This window comes from Papio anubis, chromosome 4, assembly GCF_008728515.1.
Source record: "Papio anubis isolate 15944 chromosome 4, Panubis1.0, whole genome shotgun sequence".
NCBI classification, from domain to species: Eukaryota; Metazoa; Chordata; class Mammalia; order Primates; family Cercopithecidae; genus Papio; species Papio anubis.
In genome coordinates, this window is record NC_044979.1 from 179,330,548 (window position 1) to 179,349,541 (window position 18,994).

At 52.4% G+C, this 18,994-nt stretch overlaps 1 protein-coding gene and 1 non-coding gene across 2 annotated transcripts in view; one reads left to right on the forward strand and one right to left on the reverse strand.

Annotated features, from left to right (window-relative positions):
• Positions 1 to 10,187, forward strand: part of AGPAT3 (1-acylglycerol-3-phosphate O-acyltransferase 3) — a 28,553-nt gene extending 18,366 nt beyond the window's left edge. Inside the window, 3 exon segments of the mRNA XM_031665786.1 lie at positions 864 to 939; positions 4,047 to 4,245; positions 5,348 to 10,187. Coding sequence (XP_031521646.1) covers positions 864 to 939; positions 4,047 to 4,245; positions 5,348 to 5,436 — 364 coding nt within the window. The 3' untranslated portion in view covers positions 5,437 to 10,187.
• Positions 10,188 to 17,268: 7,081 nt separating this feature from the next.
• Positions 17,269 to 17,373, reverse strand: LOC116274693. Its single transcript, XR_004183477.1, has one exon. It is a non-coding gene; the product is annotated as a U6 spliceosomal RNA (small nuclear RNA).
• Positions 17,374 to 18,994: the final 1,621 nt, after the last annotated feature.

An 18,994-nucleotide genomic window follows, 5' to 3' on the forward strand; every position in this document is an offset into this window, starting at 1 on the left:
CTTGGTAGATTAGGTAGGTAAATAAATTAGCGTCCAAACTGAAATCAGCTCTTTCTTTATTGAGATTAAAATGTCTACATTTTTAATACTTTTCATATTTGAAGCAAGTGGATTTCATTTGTGAAATAATCTTCTTTGCCTTATGAAAGACACTCTGAGTCATGACTGACTCCAAAGACTGAACATGCTACGAAGGACCAGAACTCTCAGAAGCTCACACATGACCGCCCTTCTCATGGGACCAGAGGCGGGGCCTGCCCGGTTAAATCACTCATAGGCACCCTGGGGTTAACGCTGCCACCATCCCTGCACAGAAGGCCACTTTGTGGCGCCTCGCCGCCATGCCAGGCCGACCGTGTACTCAGGGCGAATGCCTGAAGAGAGGCTCATTTGATGTCTGTTTTTGGAAATTGAGAATGTGAGGGCGGGCGCGGTGGCTCACGCCTGTAATCCCAACACTTTGGAAGGCCGAGGTGGGCGGATCACGAGGTCAAGAGATCGAGACCATCCTGGTCAACATGGTGAAACCCCGTCTCTACTAAAAAATATATATTAAAAAAAAAAATTAGCTGGGCATGGTGGCACGCGCCTGTAGTCCCAGCTGCTCGGGAGGCTGAGGCAGGAGAGTCACTTGAACCCGGGAGGCAGAGGTTGCAGTGAGCAGAGAGCGCCACTGCACTCCAGCCTGGCGACAGAGTGAGACTTCATCAAAAAAAAAAAAAAAAGAAAGAAATTGAGAGTGAGATGTGATAGAACGAGTGGGGCCCACAGGCCACCCTGGCGCACGCCATGTTCCCCTGTGCCCTCTTTTTAGTGTGAACTCGTGATGATTCACCCTACCTTGAATCTTCTTCATAAAACAGGAGATTTCCTCTGGAAGAGATCCCGCTGGATGAAAAGGAGGCAGCTCAGTGGCTTCATAAACTGTACCAGGAGAAGGTAAGCAGGCTCTGCTCCCGCTCAGCGTCCTGGTCTCCTGAAGAGGCTGTGGAAGGGGCGCTGGCGAGCAGGCAGGTGATACGTGGGAACTCCTTGGGAGACAGGAGTGACACCCAGGTCCCAAATACTCCTGATCCTTCTTTCATTTCTTCTTCTTTCTGGTTTTTTTTTTGTTTTGTTTTGTTTTGTTTTTGTTTTTTTTCCTGAGACAGGGTCTCACTTTGTCACCCAGGCTGGAGTGCAGTGGTGTGATCCTGGCTCACTGCTGCCTAGACCTCCTGGGCTCAAGCAATTCTCTTGCCTCAGCCTCCTGGGTAGCTGGAGCTACAGGTGCGAGCCACCATGTTCAGCGAATGATTCAAACAATTTCTTTTTGTAGAAATGAGGTCCCGCTATGTTTCCAGGTTGGTACCGAACTCCTGGGCTCAAGCAATCTTTCCGCCTCAGCCTCCCAAAGTACTGGGTTACAGGCATGAGCCACCACACCTGGGCCCCTTTTCTTAATGTTTGAGAAATTAACAAACTACAGACAAGTATGAAGGGTAACATGATGCCTGTATAACTAGGGCTGGTGACATTTGGTCACATTTGTTTCATTTTCTTTTTTTTTTTTTTTTTGAGACGGAGTCTCGCTCTGTCGCCCGGGCTGGAGTGCAGTGGCTGGATCTCAGCTCACTGCAAGCTCCGCCTCCCGGGTTCACGCCATTCTCCTGCCTCAGCCTCCTGAGTAGCTGGGACTACAGGCGCCCACCACCTCGCCCGGCTAGTTTTTTGTATTTTTTTAGTAGAGACGGGGTTTCACCGGGTTAGCCAGGATGGTCTCGATCTCCTGACCTCGTGATCCGCCCGTCTCGGCCTCCCAAAGTGCTGGGATTACAGGCTTGAGCCACCGCGCCCGGCCTCATTTTCTTATATAAAAGAAATTACAGGTATGTAACAAACATAGATGGTCACTAGACTCCTTGTGTAATAGAAACAAATTAGGGATGTTAGAAGATTATTTTGAAAACCACACTCAGTCCTTATTTCTTTCCCCCACGGCTTCTCAGCCCAACTTTCCCTTTGTTTTATACACACAAATGCGTGGGGCATTCGCTTTCCACTGTTGGCCCTGTGGGAGAGGAGATAACCAGGAAATCCTCCCAGGATGTAAAAAATACTGTAAATGCATTGATGGGCTCTCAAAGTAAGGGAAATCAGCCGGGCGCTATAGCTCACGCCTGTAATCACAGCACTTTGGGAGGCCGAGGCAGGCAGATCACCTGAGGTCAGGAGTTCAAGACCAGTCTGACCAACATGGTGAAACCCCGTCTCCACTAAAAACACCAAATTAGCCAGGCATGGAGGCACGTGCCTCTAATCCCAGTTACTTGAGAGGCTGAGACAGGAGAATCGCTTGAACCTGGGAGGCGGAGGTTGCAGGAGGCAGGATCGCCCCATTGCACTCCAGCCTAGTCAACAGTGCGAGACTCTGTCTCAAAAAAAAAGGAAAAAGAAAATAAGGGAAATCTCCTGGGACTGAAAAGGGATGTGGGGCTGAAACAGGGCCCTGGGCCTGGGGGCCAGCAGCGCCATGTCCGGCTAGTGCTTTCTGCCTGCCCCATCCCCTGAAGTCTCGAGCTGTGATGCCTACATGGAAACAGAAGATAAAGATTTCCCCTCGTTCAAGGCAGGACGTTAGAACCGAAAACCCCACATTATGCTGGGACGCTCTGAGAATCAGGCCCTCAGAAAGGTTAAACTGAAAAGGAAAATTACCTCCCAGCACAGAGAAGTGGCCTTGAAACTTGCCTTTCTCCTCTTGGGCTCAAGAAAGTCTGCCCTGAGAATTCATAATTACAGGCCTGCCCTCCAGCAGGCTTGAGGTTTGAATTTATACAAACAACATAGTTCAGGAAGCACACAGCCAGAATGTGTGTGCCAGGACACTCGGACACATTCCAGAGGCAGGGAGCTGGGTGCTCAGGGGTGGCCAGGACACGATGACACCTGCCTCCGCACAGACACAGTGTGTGGCTGCCAGGGGGCACCCCAACCCCAGTTTCCAGCAGGAAGCTGAGAACCATGAAGAGATCAACTAGTAAAAATAAAATCTCTTGAAGCCAGTGAGCTCAGCGTTAAACAGTCTCCAACCACCTTTAAAAGAGAGAGGGTCGGCCAGGTGCGGTGGCTCAAGCCTGTAATCCCAGCACTTTGGGAGGCCGAAGTGGGTGGATCACGAGGTCAGGAGTTTGAGACAAGCCTGGCCAACATGGTGAAACCCTGTCTCCACTAAAAATACAAAAATTAGCCGGGCGTGGTAGTGGGCACCTGTAATCCCAGCTACTCAGGAGGCTGAGGCAGGAGAATCACTTGAACCTGGGAGGCAGAGGTTGCAGGGAGCCGAGATCACACCACTACACTCCAGCCTGGGCAACAGAGTGAGACTCCGTCTCAAAAAAAAAGAAAAAAGAGAGGGTCGATGGTCCCCTTCCCTACTTCCCAAGCATCCTAGAATCCCACAGGCTGCCCCGCCCATGGCAGTGGCTGCAGTGTCTGCTCTATCAGGCGTGGTGATTTCCACCAGGGCCAGAACCTTCTGCAGGTGGCCCTGGCCAGGCTCCTCTCTCCTCCCAGCTCTTCATTAGCCTCCTTCGCCAGGCCAGGAAACCGAGTTACGGGAGGTTAAGGAACTTTCTGTGGGCCGTGCAGCTGAGATTGCGGGATGCAGGGATTTGCGTCCAGGCCGCAGGACACACAGGCCACACCTGCCATCCCCACGGACTCTGCCTCATGCGAGGTGTGGGATGTGGTGGGTGGCCTGGGCTGTGCCGGGCAGGCAGCCCCTGCTATTCACAACGTTGCTTTCTTGACCGACTATTCTCCTGGGAGACTTCCTCAATCAAAGGGTTGATACACTTGCGAGCTCTTGATGCACGCTATCAGATTCTCCAAAAACGTAAAGCCAGCTTCGCCTCCCACCCGCAGCTTCTGTGATTTGTCCTCTTAATTGATGTGGCACTTTTTTTAGGTGGAGTCGTTTTTCGTTGCCAATAATTTTCTCCTGCACTGAAATAATAGCTTGTAAAGAAGCCTCACGCCTCCTTTTTCTCTGTTGGCTCTTCCAGGACGCGCTCCAGGAGATGTACAATCAGAAGGGTGTGTTTCCAGGGGAGCAGTTCAAGCCTGCCCGGAGGCCGTGGACCCTCCTGAACTTCCTGTCCTGGGCCACCATTCTCCTGTCTCCCCTCTTCAGTTTCGTCTTGGGTGTCTTTGCCAGCGGATCACCTCTCCTCATCCTGACGTTCTTAGGGTTTGTGGGAGCAGGTAATGGACACTGTCGCTAACGGCTCACACTCTGGCGGGCCTCACAGTATTGGCCACGGGGTCCGGGACCCGGTGACTCATCACAGTGGCCATGGGAGGCGGGGGCCTGGCTGTTATGGACCCTGGACCCAGGATCCCCCACAGCCTGCAGGCCTCAGAGCCTGAATTCTTGCACCGAGCTGGGGGTCGCCTCAGAGAGCCAAACGGCCGCCACCCTGGCACCATCCCCACTGCAGCCCCACTGGCTGGTGCCCTTGAGGATGCTGACGAGAGGGTCCCCAGTCCCCCTGTCTGCTTTTGGGCTCTTAGGGGGTCAGGCTGGGACGGCCATTCAGGAGGTTTAAGCAGGACATCAGCATTCAGCTCCTCCCCGTTGACCCCAGCGACTTCCCCACTGCGTGCCCACCCCAAGCATGATGCTGCGCCCACCACAACCTGTCAGCTGGCCTGGGGCCGAACACACACCCAGCCTGTCTCTGTAGTGAACTCGGGAGCCCACCCACTCCCTGTAATCGAGGGGTCTCTGTCCACGGAGACGCAGTCCGTGTGCATCGCCCCGTGAGCCGACTCCCCAGGCCCGGCCCCGGGTCAGCTCCTCCCCTGCTCCTGCCTTTGCCCCCTGCCAGGGGCCTTGGGGGGAGGGATCCCCAGAGTTAGTGACTGCCATCAGCCTCTCCCATTGGACTACATGATGACTTGAGGTCACCCACAGAGGACAGGATGTGACCTGGTTACATCTGAGGGTCCTGCTCGTCCACTTCTGCCACCTGTTGGGTTTGCAAGGCCGAGCTGTTAGAATGCCCTGAAACCCTTCTACTCCCACCAGCCAAAGACCCAGAGGGGCAGGCAGGGTGAGGTCCACGTGTCCACCTGCCTCGGACCCAGCCGGTCAGAAGATGTGCCCGTCACCCCTGCCTGAGCAGGCCATGGCCTGAGGGCTCTCTCCCCGCAGGCCACACCTACTCTCTGACAGCAGACGCCACCGGGTGTGGGGCAGAGGGAGAGGGTCTGGGGCAGAGGAAGGAAGCCCCCGTAACACGTTTTACAGCAAAAAGGCAAAGTCATCTGACTCACCTCTTCTCTCTCTCTCCTGTCTCGAAAGCTTCCTTTGGAGTTCGCAGACTGATAGGAGTAACTGAGATAGAAAAAGGCTCCAGCTACGGAAACCAAGAGTTTAAGAAAAAGGAATAATTAATGGCTGTGACTGAACACATGTGGCCTGACGGTGGTATCCAGTTAACTCAATTAAACCCAGAGCAACACACAGAGTGGAGGAAAAGACAGTTAGAAACTATTTTTCTTATTAACTGGTGACTAATATTAACAAAACTTGAGCCAAGAGTCAAGAATTCAGAAGGCCTGCCAGATGAAGTCTTCAGCCTCCCGCAGCGCAGGGTCCCGGCGTCTCCGAGCGCACCCGTGGGAGGTGGGTCCCGGCGGAGAGGCCTCCGGACGCCTCTCTCCAGAACTCCGCTTCCAAGAGGGAGCCTTTGGCTGCTTTCTCTCCTTAAACTTAGATCAAATGTTTTGTTTTTTAATCAGTTATTTTGGGAACTTAACCTGGCCCTTCACCTCTTCTGCACCTCCCGCCCCCCCAGAAACTGTCTCATAATGAATTTCTGCTGTCCTCCTGGGAGCGGACGGCCGGATCCCGTCCCCCGGGGAGCTCACCTGGCTCAGCACCTTGGCTCCCAGTGGGGGCCCCGTGGAGAGCGCCCGTAGCGATAAGCACACCGGCACGAACATCAGGTCGATTCCTCCAAGTCGGAGCCCTCACTCTGCCCTGTCCTGGGGCTGGCTGAGGGCGAACGCCCCACCTTACTTTCCAGAGCCCTGTCTGCCCTAGCTCCTATTTGACCCTGTGTGTAAATACGTACATCTGTTTTTAAAGTGGAGGGACCCCTGAGAACTCAGTGAAATGCAGAGTTCTCCATGCACCTAAAGCTCCTCTGTCCCTCTCATGGCTGTCAGACCCTGGTCCCTCCACACTGGGTGCTGGGGAGGGAGGACCCTGGGGGCTACTGCGCGCCCGCCCATCCCACAGATCAGGAGCCAAGGAGGGAGGACGGGGCGGCCTGTGGGACTCTAGGGTGCTTCAGAAGAAGCGAGGGCACCGTCAACCCTCTGTTTTTTAAAGGTAGTTGGAGACTGTTAACACTGAGCTCATTGGCTTCTAGAGATTTTATTTTTACTGGTTGATCTCTTGGTAGTTTTTAACTTACTGCTGGAAACTAGAGGTGGGGCCCCCACCCCCCAGCCTCACACTGTGTCCTTGGGGAGGACCTGCCCCCATCCTGGCTGGTGTCACTGTGGCCCGGCCACCCCTGAGCGCCCAGCTCCCTGCCTCCTGGACGCCTCTGAGAGTCCAGGCAGAGCTGAGGGCAGCGCTCGGCTGGACATGCTGGCTCCCTCGGCCTCGCAGCGAGCCCCTGGCCCACGCCAAGCGAGGGATGCTTCTCCCTACAGCATGTCCACTCCCCCAGCGCGGCCGGGTGGAGCCCCTGGAGCAGTGGCAGTGGTAGAAAGCTCAACTCGGTTGCGGTACCATCAGCCCACCTGCATTTGGCTTTCATCTTGCTTGTTCTAAGTCACACCCCCCTCATCTTTTTAGCAAGGGAAGAAACAAAAATGGGTGTTATCTCTGATATATTGTAACCAGCATTCTGAACAGAGGTAGGTTGAGTTTTGTAGGGGAAAACAAATGGAGAAAAGAGGCATGAAGAAAAGTAAACCGAGAACATAATTAGGCATCAGGCCTAAGTGTCCTGGGGAGATTGGATGGGGATGGCAGCGTTCTGCATGACAGAGGCACTGCCGGGCCCCGGGTCTGTGGGGGCTGTGCTCTCGGGGCGTGTGCGGGATGCCAGCTGCGCACACCTGCTCAGAGCACGGCTCCTCACGGGGGTGAAGGGGCAGACCAACGAAACCAGACGAGACCAAGGAAACCAGACGAGACACGCTTGCAGACACTGTTGTTTTGGAAATGTGCTTCCCTCCATCTGAAATCTCATCCATCCACCTGCCCACTCGGGCAGCTGTGCTGTGAGCAGGGCGTGCACTCCCCTGGCTGAGCACCCCGGAGATTCTCCTGCACCTTCCTCACGCTGCACACTGCTCATCCGTCTCCGTGTGTGTTTAGATCCACGCCATTCACTGACTCACTAACACCCGCAGAATCTTAAAGGAGGAAAGCTGAAGGGCACGACCATGCACATATGTGACCTGGAAAATGCAAATTTAGATCTTTTATGATTTAATTAATAGTTATTGTTTCCCATAGAAGTTCCCTCCCTTTGAAAGTAATATATAATGTATAAATTCTGCACTGAGTCGTGGCGGAGCGGGGCAGCCCCTCGGTTAGAGTGGAGATGGAGGCCCAGGCCCAGGGGTCACACCTCATCTGGTTTCCTTCCCATCTCACAGCTTAGCTTGTGCTTCTCAACACCAAGCCTTTAAGAGCAATAAAAACTACACCGTGAATGTTTGGGGTTTTTTTTTTTTTTTTTTGGAGGAGGGTGGATTTTGCTTTTCATCCACTTCAGAAGGAAAAGGGGAGGAGAGCTCCTTTACATTTTTAAATTAAATTCATAAATCCCAGAGTAGTCTTTTTTTTTCTTTTTCCTTTACACTCTACTTCTGAGCTGAATTCAGTTAATGTTATGTCCAAATTCAGGCTGAATGTTCAGGCTGAAGCAACTCTGTAGCCCACAGTCCGTGCTGGCCGCTGTCGGGGTGAGGCAGCTGCTGGGCCTGGCGTCGCTGATGCCCTCCACACCTGGTCCTCGAGTCAGGCTGAGGACAGGAAGGGCGTTGCTGGCCTGTAGCTCCTGTTGCCCACCCGGAGCCAGGCTCCCCACTGGAGGCTCCCAGCCGAGAGGACCCAGGCCCACCCATGGGCGTCTGGCAGGCCAAGCTCCCAGCCCGGGCCGTGGTCTCCTGGGGACGCCGCTGGCCTGACTCTCAGCTTAGGCCCAGGTGTCAGGGGGTCTCCTGCCCGTCTTCCCAAGGATGCCATTGCTGTCTTCATCATCTTCCCCCGTGTGAGACACTGGTTGTCCGGTACTTGGTGACAGCGTGCCAGACGCACACCCTATGTGAGGTGCTTTCAGGTCCCTGTCCTCAGGAAGCGCAGAGTCCGGTGGAAGAGATGAGTGCTGAATAAATCACTAAATACACAAAACAACAATGTAAGCAGCACTTTCTTATTTAAAAAAAAAAAAAAAAAAAAAGGTCCTGTCGATCAATTTTGAGTCTCTCTGCCTCGTCTGTCCCCTGACTCCCTTTCGTGCACCACGGCATGAGAATCTTTCCTCACGCTGTTAAGGTATTGCTGAGCATTGACACTGACCTCAAGGAAAAGCAGTGGTTGGACCCAGCCGTGTGTGGCACTCACGTGCGATTCAGTAGCCGTTGCCGGGCTGTCCACGCCTGTTGTGACTACCGATTGGGGTCAGATTTGGGGTGAAGAATAAGTAACTTTCTGCATGCTTTGTCTCTCTCTGAGACACTTATACAACAAGCTGAGTATAATCTCTCCAGCCCTGCAGATTTTCACCTGACTTGTTAACCCCACGCGTAGACTCCCGCTGCAGGCCTCTGGCCTGAGGCTCACTGCATGTAGCCCCTGGCGTACAACACTAGTGCCCCACAGCGCGATGTGCTTCTAGCCCTTCTGCACTGCACCTAGGCTCAGGGTTCCAACGGCCAGCCCGAAACGCCTACCTGCCTTCTTTCTGGAAACAGCACGTCCCGGCCGTGTGCCTGCCCCTTTCTCTACTGAACTAGTCCCCAAACCAAAGGCAAGCCCTCTCGGGCCTGGGGGGATGGGGCCGGCCACACCCCTGACTCCGTCCTGGCTCTGCCCCATACCCCTGCCGTGGGGCCGACCCGGGGGATGCAGACATCCAGCTCCGTATTCCTGCCTTTCGGGGCCAGGATGCAAAAACAATTTTTGCGTAAAAGATGTCACACTGATCTGCTCGAGTGGGGTGGACACATGAATTAAGTTTTATCATGAACACTCGCTGCTTGTTAATTCAGGGATAATGGTGGCATTCTTACAAAGTGCTCGGGAAATAGAATGACAGGAACGCTTTTAGGGAGCCCAGGAAGTTACCAGAGACACTGGTGTCAGTCGGCCTAGGCAACAACAGCATACGCTTTTCAAAGATCATTGAGTTGTCTTAGAATTTGAAGCTGTGTAATGACAATGTCAGCTGGAGTTCTTTTCCATTTCTTAACTTTTTGTTGCACAAGTATTTGGACAGAAGTCGAACTGTGAATGAGATACTGAAATGCACTAAATTGTATTAAATTAAACTGGAGTTACTTGATACAATGAAGAAATGCATCTGATCTACTTGTATTTATTGTCTCAGAATTGTACGTTGTGACAATCAAATGTTACTTGCCTAAATGCCAGGAAATTCAACTGGCTTCTTAATCACCAAGATCGCCAGCAAGTACTGTAACTGTAAATGAAAATCTCTCTGGAAAACTCACACAAACCATTGACCTGAGTGCACATGACAGCCACTGGCTTCTTTTTCTATAATTGAAAATCTGCCATCGCTGACTGTTGGCCAGTTTCAAAGGGACCCATTGTATACAGGGTGCAAATGTACTATATGGATGTTTCCTTTTGTACGCTTCATTTTTACAAGTTTTGCTACTCACAAGCTTTATGTAGTGGAGGATAGAGGTATTTTTGGTCTTTAGAAGCTTGTTGGGGTGAGGGCTGCTAACTTACTCTTCGAAGGCCTGTGTCCCGAAGGCCTGGCTGCGTTTGCCGTGCTGTGCGAGGATCTGTGTACACAGGCAGGTGTGCGCCTGCCCAAGCGCGAGTAGCTCTTGTGTACTGGTGAAATGCTGCAGGCATCTGTTTATTAAATTTGCTGCTGTGAAAGAGAGGGATAAAAAACCACAATATAAGAGAAAGCGACTCCGTGCCTCCTTCTGTTTCTTTGTTTCCAGTCTGCATAGATGTCTCCAAGGGGAAACCAGGACCACCAGGCACTCCCGTCCCATGGGCCCACCCACCTGCACAGCCCATTCCCACGGGCTCTGTTTCCTTGGAGGCCATCCTGCCGATGGCACTTTTCAAGGCCCTCCATTCCCTACGAGTTGCTTTCTGGAAGGGAAAATTGAAAAGGAGAGAGGTCACCTGGCAAAAACACAGGGGAAAGTCAGGCAGTCCACACGCGAAATGATCCGATGATGTCCAAAAAAGGGCTTTAGAAGCCATCAAGGACAAAAGGTTTTCCTAAGTGGCACACACATCCAAAACAACCTTTTTTTTTTTTTTTTTTTGTAAAAACAGATTCGTCTGTGGAGAAAACCAAGGAACCTCTTTCTCTTCTTTATTAAAAAGCAAAACAAAACCTCTCGTTAGAACCAAAAGATATTCCAGGTTCTCGTTTCGTGTCTTCTAAAAATAAGCTAAGCTGAAGAGTCTGGGTGTCCACGTGCTCCTGGGAACGGCCCTGGCAACCTTGGTGACATGCTGTCTTCTCCGGGGCTGCCTCCTTCCCCGATGGCATCGGTGAGGGTGACCGGTCCGTGCTAGTGCTTAGCCCAGTTCCTGAGAAGCTGGGAAGGCCTGGCTCAAAGTCCCGCGTCCAGATGCCATTTATTTTTTTATTTTTTATTTTTTATTTTTTTTTTTTTTGAGACGGAGTCTCACGCTGTGTCACCCAGGCTGGAGTGCAGTGGCGCGATCTCGGCTCACTGCAAGCTCCGCCTCCCAGGTTCACGCCATTCTCCTGCCTCAGCCTCCGAGTAGCTGGGACTACAGGCGCCCGCCACCACACCTGGCTAGTTTTTTGTGTTTTTAGTAGAGACGGGGTTTCACCGTGTTAGCCAGGATGGTCTCGATCTCCTGACCCCGTGATCTGCCCACCTCGGCCTCCCAAAGTGCTGGGATTACAGGCATGAGCCATGGTGCCCAGCCAATTAAAAAAATATATATATTTTGGTGGGGCACAGTGGCTCACGCCTGTAATCCTAGCATTTTGGGAGGCGGTTGGTGGGAGGATCACTCGAGCTCAGGAGTTCGAGACCAACTCGGGCAACATGGTGAGACCCCCATCTCTACTCAAAGTACAAAAATTAGCCAGGCATGGTGGCGGGAGCCTGTAATTCCAGCTACTTTGGGAGGCTGAGGCAGGAGAATCACTTGAACCTGGGAGGTGGAGGTTGCAGTGAGTTGAGATTGTGCTACTGCACTCCAGCCTGGACCTCAGAATGATACACCATCTCAAAAATAAAAAAATTAAAATTAAATATTATATATATATAAAATAGCCGGGCATAATGGTGCACGCTTATGGTCCCAGCTACTTGGGAGACTGAGGTGGGAGGATTACTTGAACCCAGGGGGCGGAATTTGCAGTGAGCCAAGATTGTGCCACTGCACTTCAACCTGGGTGACAGAGCAAGATCCTGTCTCAAAAACAAAAAATCAGCCAGGTGTGGTGGCGTGCACCTGTAGTCCCATCTACTTGAGAGGCTGAGATGGGAGGATCACTTGAGCCCAGAAGGCTGAGGCTGCAGTGAGCCATGATTGTGCCACTGCACTCCAGCCTGGGCAACACAGTGAAATTCTCTCTCAAAAAAACACAAAAACACTCGTTCTTGCTGGACTGGGCCTCCCTTGCAGGTGTGGTGCAGTTCATCCCTTAGCACCTCTGAGGTGCGTACGCCGCCCCCGTGTCCCTCCACACTGCTGTGATAATGCTGCTTTTGTGCAAAGTTGATAGCACAGGGCATGTGAATCGACGTCATCCCCCTCTGTCAGGGCACACAAGGAGGGTGGGCTCCTGACTGACCTCAGCAGGACTGTGCCCACCAGAGCAACACACCCAAAGCCTCTGGCTGCAGCTCCTCAGACCAGTGGGAGGTCATTAGACCCACAGGAGCAGCACGTGTCTCCAGGAAGTGGGATGGGACCGTGTTGCCGGAAAAGCAGATGAGCAAAGGCGGACAAGTCCAAGGTGTTCAGAGCTGGCTGGAGAGGCAGGAGGCTGGGAACATGGCAGCTGCAGAGCTCTCCCCAGGAGAGTCCGCGTGTGGTGGGAGGGACCCGGGACCCAGCCTGGTTTTCATGTGTGGGGCCCACAAAGACCTCGAGCTGCCTTCCGGAAGGATCGTCATGCAGGGCAGGGTGCGTAAGCAGACGAGCTGCTCTGTGCCAGGGGAGCAAGCCCCAGGGCTGTGCCAGCTTGTGCTCCCCTGCCCACGCAGCAGGCAGTAGATTCTGCACCTGGGATGCCTGGGACGCCCACAGGCCCTGGCCAGGCTCGGCTTGTGGCGTGCAGAGCGAGGGCTGGTGGAGCTTCCCGGGCGCTTGGAGCCAGGGAGTGTGCGCTGCGGCAAGGGAGGCCCTTGGAGACAAGCAAATGCTAAATGATCTGAAACTGGGATTGGAGATAGGGCAGGGGAGAGTCGGCTCTAGACAGGCATGTCCAGCCTGTTTGCAAAACCCCTGCAAGATCTAAGGACATCCAGGGGACAGGCATTATGAGCGTGGGGTTCGGCTCCCATGAGCCACTTGTCATGGAGGGACTTGAAGCCCTGACCGATATCAGAGGTCAGAGGACCTAGAAGGACCCACATCTTGTCTGTCCTGGGTGCCTGCAGAGCTGGGTGGGCCTTGCCCACAGTGTATCTGGGAAGGGGCTATACACCTGTCCCCATGGCTTCCCTTCAGCTTCTCTGCAATTCTCAGTCGCCCATCAGGACCAGAAGGAATTCTAGAGCATAATTTCCCCTCAAGCAGTTGTTTGTTTTTTGGAGACAGAGTCTCACTCTGTCTCCCAGGCTGGAGTGCAGTGCCATGATCTCGGCTCCCTGCAACCTCCACCTCTTGGGTTCAAGCGATTCTTCTGCTTCAGCCTCCCAAGTGGCTAGATTACAGGCACTCACCACCATGCCCAGGTAGTTTTTTTATTTTTAGTGGAGACAGGGTTTCACCATGTTGGCCAGGCTGGTCTCGAACTCCTGACCCCTCAGGTGATCCACCTGCCTTGGCCTCCCAAAGTGTTGGGATTACAGGCGTGGTCACCATGCCTGGCTCAAGCAGCTTTTAAATGCATCACTTTCCGCCCCCAAAAATTCCAACTCACACAGCTGTGATTACATGGTCAGTTCCACCTGCCCAGGACTTTGTAAGAAACCTGACCCCCTCAGGCTGGCCCAAAGCCATTGGATCTGCCCTCTCCCCAGAACAAACAGGGAGGTGGCTGACACCTCCAGTGGCTTCACGGCAGAACTTGTGCAATCGCAGGATGCAGCCTTGGGTGGCTGAAGAGAACAGGGCAGCTGTGAACGGTCTACGCCATGTCTCCTGCTCAAACCCTTTTCTGCTGCTCCCAACCAGAAAATAAGGGTGGAGACAGCCTGCACCCCTCCTTTGCCAGTGAAAGATCTGGAGGGGAGGCGTGGGGTCTCTGGGGGCCAGGGGGGCGGGCATGATGATGCTGGTGCCCATCTCTCTGGGGCATGCCACCCCCTTTGGACTTCATTGTCCCTGCTGTGTCACCAGCGGCCCTGCCACGCCCTGCCTCTGAGTGTGTGGGGTCTGTACCTGCCTCGCCCCCGCTGGCCGCTTTCTCCAGGACACCCGTGAACATCTCCAGCGTCCTCGGAGCAAGGGAGGAATGCTCCCCGGAGCAGAAGTGGCCACAGTGATGCTAGGTCAGCAGATGGCCGCAGAGGCCTGGGCAGTGACCGGTCGGAGAACAAAGCCTGAGGTGTTCCCGGGCAGGTTTGCATGGGGTCTCAGCGGTGACCATGCATGGAGAAGAAGCGTGCCTTCCTGGCCCCACAGTGTGGATTCCTGGTGCCTCTAAGGTCTGCTGACGGTGAAGCTGCACCCCAGTGAGCACGACCCAGGGTAGGGTTGGGGGGTGGCCCTTCACATTCCCTGCCCTCAGTGACAGAAACTCACTGTTATTATCCTAAACTCTGTTTCTGCTTAGAATTTGGGGCAACTTGCCCTGAAATAACCCTTCCCTTGTCCTTGGCATGAGAGGACTCTGTCCTCAGGGCGCAATCATGTAGAAATAGGTCGTCCTGAAGGTCCCCCCAGGAGATTCCTGAGAGGAAGGAGGGAACCTGCTGTGAGCCGCCTGGGTCATTCCTCCTGCATGTCCCCTCCCAGACCCAGCCGGCGCTGGAGACTGGTCTGAGGTCAAAGGCAGCGCCTTCTTCAGAGAACGGTCACAGCTGGCAGAGTCAGGCCTCCCATCCCCTCCAAGACAGCTGGGCTCCCTGGGGCTGTGGGAAGGGGGGCGTGGGGAGGTGACCAGCGGTTTCTGGTCCTGTGTGCCCAGCACCTGTCAGGCCACAGAGCCTTGCCGTGGCGCCTCCCCTGCCCACCAGCACACAAAAGGAGCAGGAAGGGATATCCATCAGAGGCTTTGCCTCAGTGGGGGAAGGAAGCAATCTCACTCCATCTTCTGGTCCAAGGCCTTTTCCCTCTTCAGGGTGGGCCCGTCCACACCCCCCTGAGGTGGCTCTTCCATCTCTCCCACCCGTGCAGATGGGACCTGCAGGCTGCAGAGTCAGACCTGGGGGAAAGTCCTGACTCCGAAGTCATTTCTCAGCCTCCTCATCAGAAAATGAAACGCAAACTAAGAGCTCCCCAGGAGGCTGAGGGAAAGGAGCCGGGCTCCCATCCGACAGCTCACTGGGCCATAAGCACAACCTGGGGTGTGGGGAAAAGCCACTGCCTTGCCCTGGGGGTCTCCAGGGTACCTGGGCCGGAAGCCTGCAGTGGGGGCCCGGGGAACGAAGGCCTGGGCAGCGGTTCACGAGGAGACCTTGGACGGGAGCTTGTCCCTCCCTTTCTGCAGCAACCACTAAGAAAGGAGCAGAGGGACTGGGCACAGTGGCTCACACCTGTAATCCTAGCACTTCTGGAGGCTGAGGCAGGAGGATCTCCTGAGGCCAGGAGTTCAAGACCAGCCTGGGCAACATGGTGAAACCCTGTCTCTACAAAAATAAAAAAATTAGGTCGGGCACGGTGGCTCAAGCCTGTAATCCCAGCACTTTGGGAGGCCGAGATGGGTGGATCACGAGGTCAGGAGATCGAGACCATCCTGGCTAACATGGTGAAACTCCGTCTGTACTAAAAAATACAAAAAACTAGCCGGGCGAGGTGGTGGGCGCCGGTAGTCCCAGCTACTTGGGAGGCTGAGGCAGGAGAATGGTGTAAACCTGGGAGGCGGAGCTTGCAGTGAGCTGAGATCCAGCCACTGCACTCCAGCCTGGGCGACAGAGCGAGACCCCGTCTCAAAAAAAAATAATTAAAAAAATAAATAAATAAAAATTTAAAAATTGGCTGGGCGTGGTGTCTCATGCCTGTAATCCCAGCACTTTGGGAGGCCGTGGCGGGTGGATCACCTGAGGTTGGGAGTTCAAGACCAGCCTGACCAACATGGAGAAACCCTGTCTCTACTAAAAATACAAAATTAGCTGGGCATGGTGGCACATGCCTGTAATTCCAGCTACTCGGCAGGCTGAGGCAGAAGAATCGCTTCAACCCGGGAGGCGGAGGTTGCGGTGAGCCAAGATCGTACCACTGCACTTCAGCCTGGGCAACAAGAGCGAAACTCCATCTCAAAAAAAAAAAACCAACAAAAAGCCTGGCATGGTTGTGCATACCTGTAGTCCCAGCTACTCGGGAGGATGAAGTGGGAGGATTGCTTGAGCCCAGGAGTTCAAGGCTGCAGTGAGCCACAAATGTGCCACTGCACCCCAGCCCAGACAATGGAGTGAGACTCTGTCTTAAAATAAGAACAACAATGATAAAAAGGAACAGAGACAAAGCCACACGGTGCTCTCTGACTGCCGCGTCCCAGGACTACGTACATAACTGTGAGTGATCTTCGAAACTCCCAACAGCAGCCCACAGGCTACACGATGAGGAAGCCGGGGACCAGACCCACGACACTGACCATGCACAAGCCGTCCAGCTAGTTCAGAGTCAAGTGGAAATAACCAGGGCGGGAGCACAGAGAGCCACATCCCAGTGGCACCAGATCCTGGTGTGGGACAGCTGGGTGCTTTGGGAACTGCCGTTCGTTCACAGGGCTTTGCGGCTGAGCTCAGAACTTGATCTTGACTTTGATGGATGGAAGGAATGTGAGTGCCTGGGGTAAAAGGGGATTGTCACGTAGGCCACAGGATTCACGTGGGTAGAGACCCCTGGGCAGCAAGGAGCAGCCCCCAGCCCAAGTTAAGGTGTGGAGACAGTGAGCTGGGCGTGCCACCCTCATGTGCCATCCTCAGAACCCTGTAAGTGCTCCCTCCTGACCTCAAGTGATCCACTCGCCTCTGCCTTCTAAAATGTTGGGATTACAGGCGAGAGCCACCACACTCAGCAGGTTTCCAGTTTTTTGATGTAGGCGTTTATCTTTTCTTTTTTTTTTTTTTTTTTTTTTTGAGACGGAGTCTCGCTCTGTTGCCCAGGCTGGAGTGCAGTGGCCGGATCTCAGCTCACTGCAAGCTCCGCCTCCCGGGTTCCCACCATTCTCCTGCCTCAGCCTCCCGAGTAGCTGGGACTACAGGCGCCAGCCACCGCGCCCGGCCAATGTAGGCGTTTATTAACTTACCTTTTTTTTTTTTTTTTTGAGACGGAGTCTCCCTTTGTCACCCAGGCTAGAGTGCAGTGGTGCAATCTCGGCTCACTGCAAGCTCCGGCTCCTGGGTTCACACCATTCTCCTGCCTCAGCCTCCTGAGTAGCTGGGATTACAGGCACCCGCCACCATGCCCGGGTAATTTTTTGTAATTTTAGTAGAGACGGGGTTTACACCATGTTAACCAGGATGGTCTCAATCTCCTGACCTTGTGATCCGCCCACCTTGACCTCCCAAAGTGCTGGGATTACAGGCGTGAGCCACTGCACCCAGCCCTAATTTACCTCTTAATGCTTCTACTGTGTCCCATAGGTTTTGGCACATTATGTTTCTATTTTCATTTGTTTCAAGGAATTTAACATTTTTAAAACTTTTTTCATTTTTAAAAATATGGATCACTTCATGAGTTTGCACATCACCCTTGTGCAGGGGTCATGCTAATCTTCTCTGTATCATTTCAACTTTAGTATATTGCCGCTGTTTGCCACAGTTACTAAGGGACTGGACTGAACGAAGGGGACCAACATGCAGAAATGAAAACTTAAAACAAAAGTAACTATTTGAAAGGAAGGGGCCGGGGAAGAAGATGAGCACTCCCAGCTTCTGGTGAGCAAGGGCAGCCCCCGAGCTTCCACAGCCCTTCTTAGTTATCGAGTAGAATGAGCAGGGAGGAGGAAGTAACGATTGGTCAGCTGCTTAATTGATCACAGGTTCATATTATTACTAACTGGCTTCAGATGTGTCCTGTAGATAATCACAAGAAACACTTGTGCCTGGATCGTGACGCCCCTCAGTATTCCTTGGGGGTGGCAGAAGCAGTTTGTCAGTTTACCAGTTTGCCAACATTCTGCTTTTATGAAAACAGTTTGCTGTCTACTCACATAGCCTCCAGTGGTATACTGAGTTGATCACGACCCTCACTCTTTCGGCCTGCAACAGCATCTGTGTTGCCAAAGTGAGTATGGAATTTTAAATTTTCATTCTTAATCTCTTCCTTCATCCACTGGTCATTTAGGAGCATGTTAATTTCCATGTATTTGTAGAGTTTCAAATGTTCCTCTTGTTATTACTTTCTAGTTTTGTTGCACTGTGGTCAGATAAGATACCTGGTATGATTTTGATTTTTAAAACATTGTAGAGACACGTTTTGTGTCTTAACATATTGTCAATCCTGGAGAATGTTCCATGTGCTGATGAAAAGAATGTATTTTTCAGCTGAGTGAAATGTTCTGTAAAGGTCTGTCAGGTCCATTTCGTCTACGGTGTAGTTTCATTCCAGTGTTTCTTTGTTAATCTTCTGTTAATGCTGAAAGAGGGGTGTTAAAGTCCAACTATTATTCTATTGGGGTCTATCTCTCCCTTTAGATCTATTAATAATATTTGCTTTATATATCTGGGTACCCTGGTGTTGGGTGCATATATAAGTGTTATATTCCCTTGCCAAATTAACCCCCTTATTATTATACAGAGTCTTTGTCTCTTTTTACAGCTTTTTACTTGAAGTCTGTTTTGTCTAATATAAGTACCGTTACTCCTGCTCACTTTTGGTTTCCGTTTTTGTGGAATACTTTTTCCATCCCTTCACTTTTAGCCTCTGTGTTTCTTTATATGCGAGGTGAGTTTCTTGTAGGCAGTGTATAGTTGGGTCTTTTTAAAAATCCATTCATGCCAGGTGCAGTGGTTCATGCCTATAATTCCAGCACTTTGGGGGGCTGAGGAGGGATGATTGCTTGAGCTCAGGAGTTCAAGACCAGCCTGGACAACGTAGGGAGACCCCATCTCCACAAAAACACTTAAGAAATTAGCTAGGTGTGGTGGTGCACGCCTGTGATCACAGCTAATTGGGAGGCTGAAGAGGGAGCATCACTTGGGCCTGGGAGGTTGAGGGTGCAGTGAGCTGTGATCATGCCATTGCACTCCAGCCTGGGTGAAAGAGTGAGATCCTATCTTGAATGAATGAAGGAATGAATGAATGAATAAATGAATAAATATATTCAGCCAGTCTATATCTTTCAAATGGGGGAATTTAATCCATTTACATTTAGGGTTGTTATTGATAGGTAAGGATTTACTCCTATCATGTTTTTGATATTTTTGGATTATTTTCTAC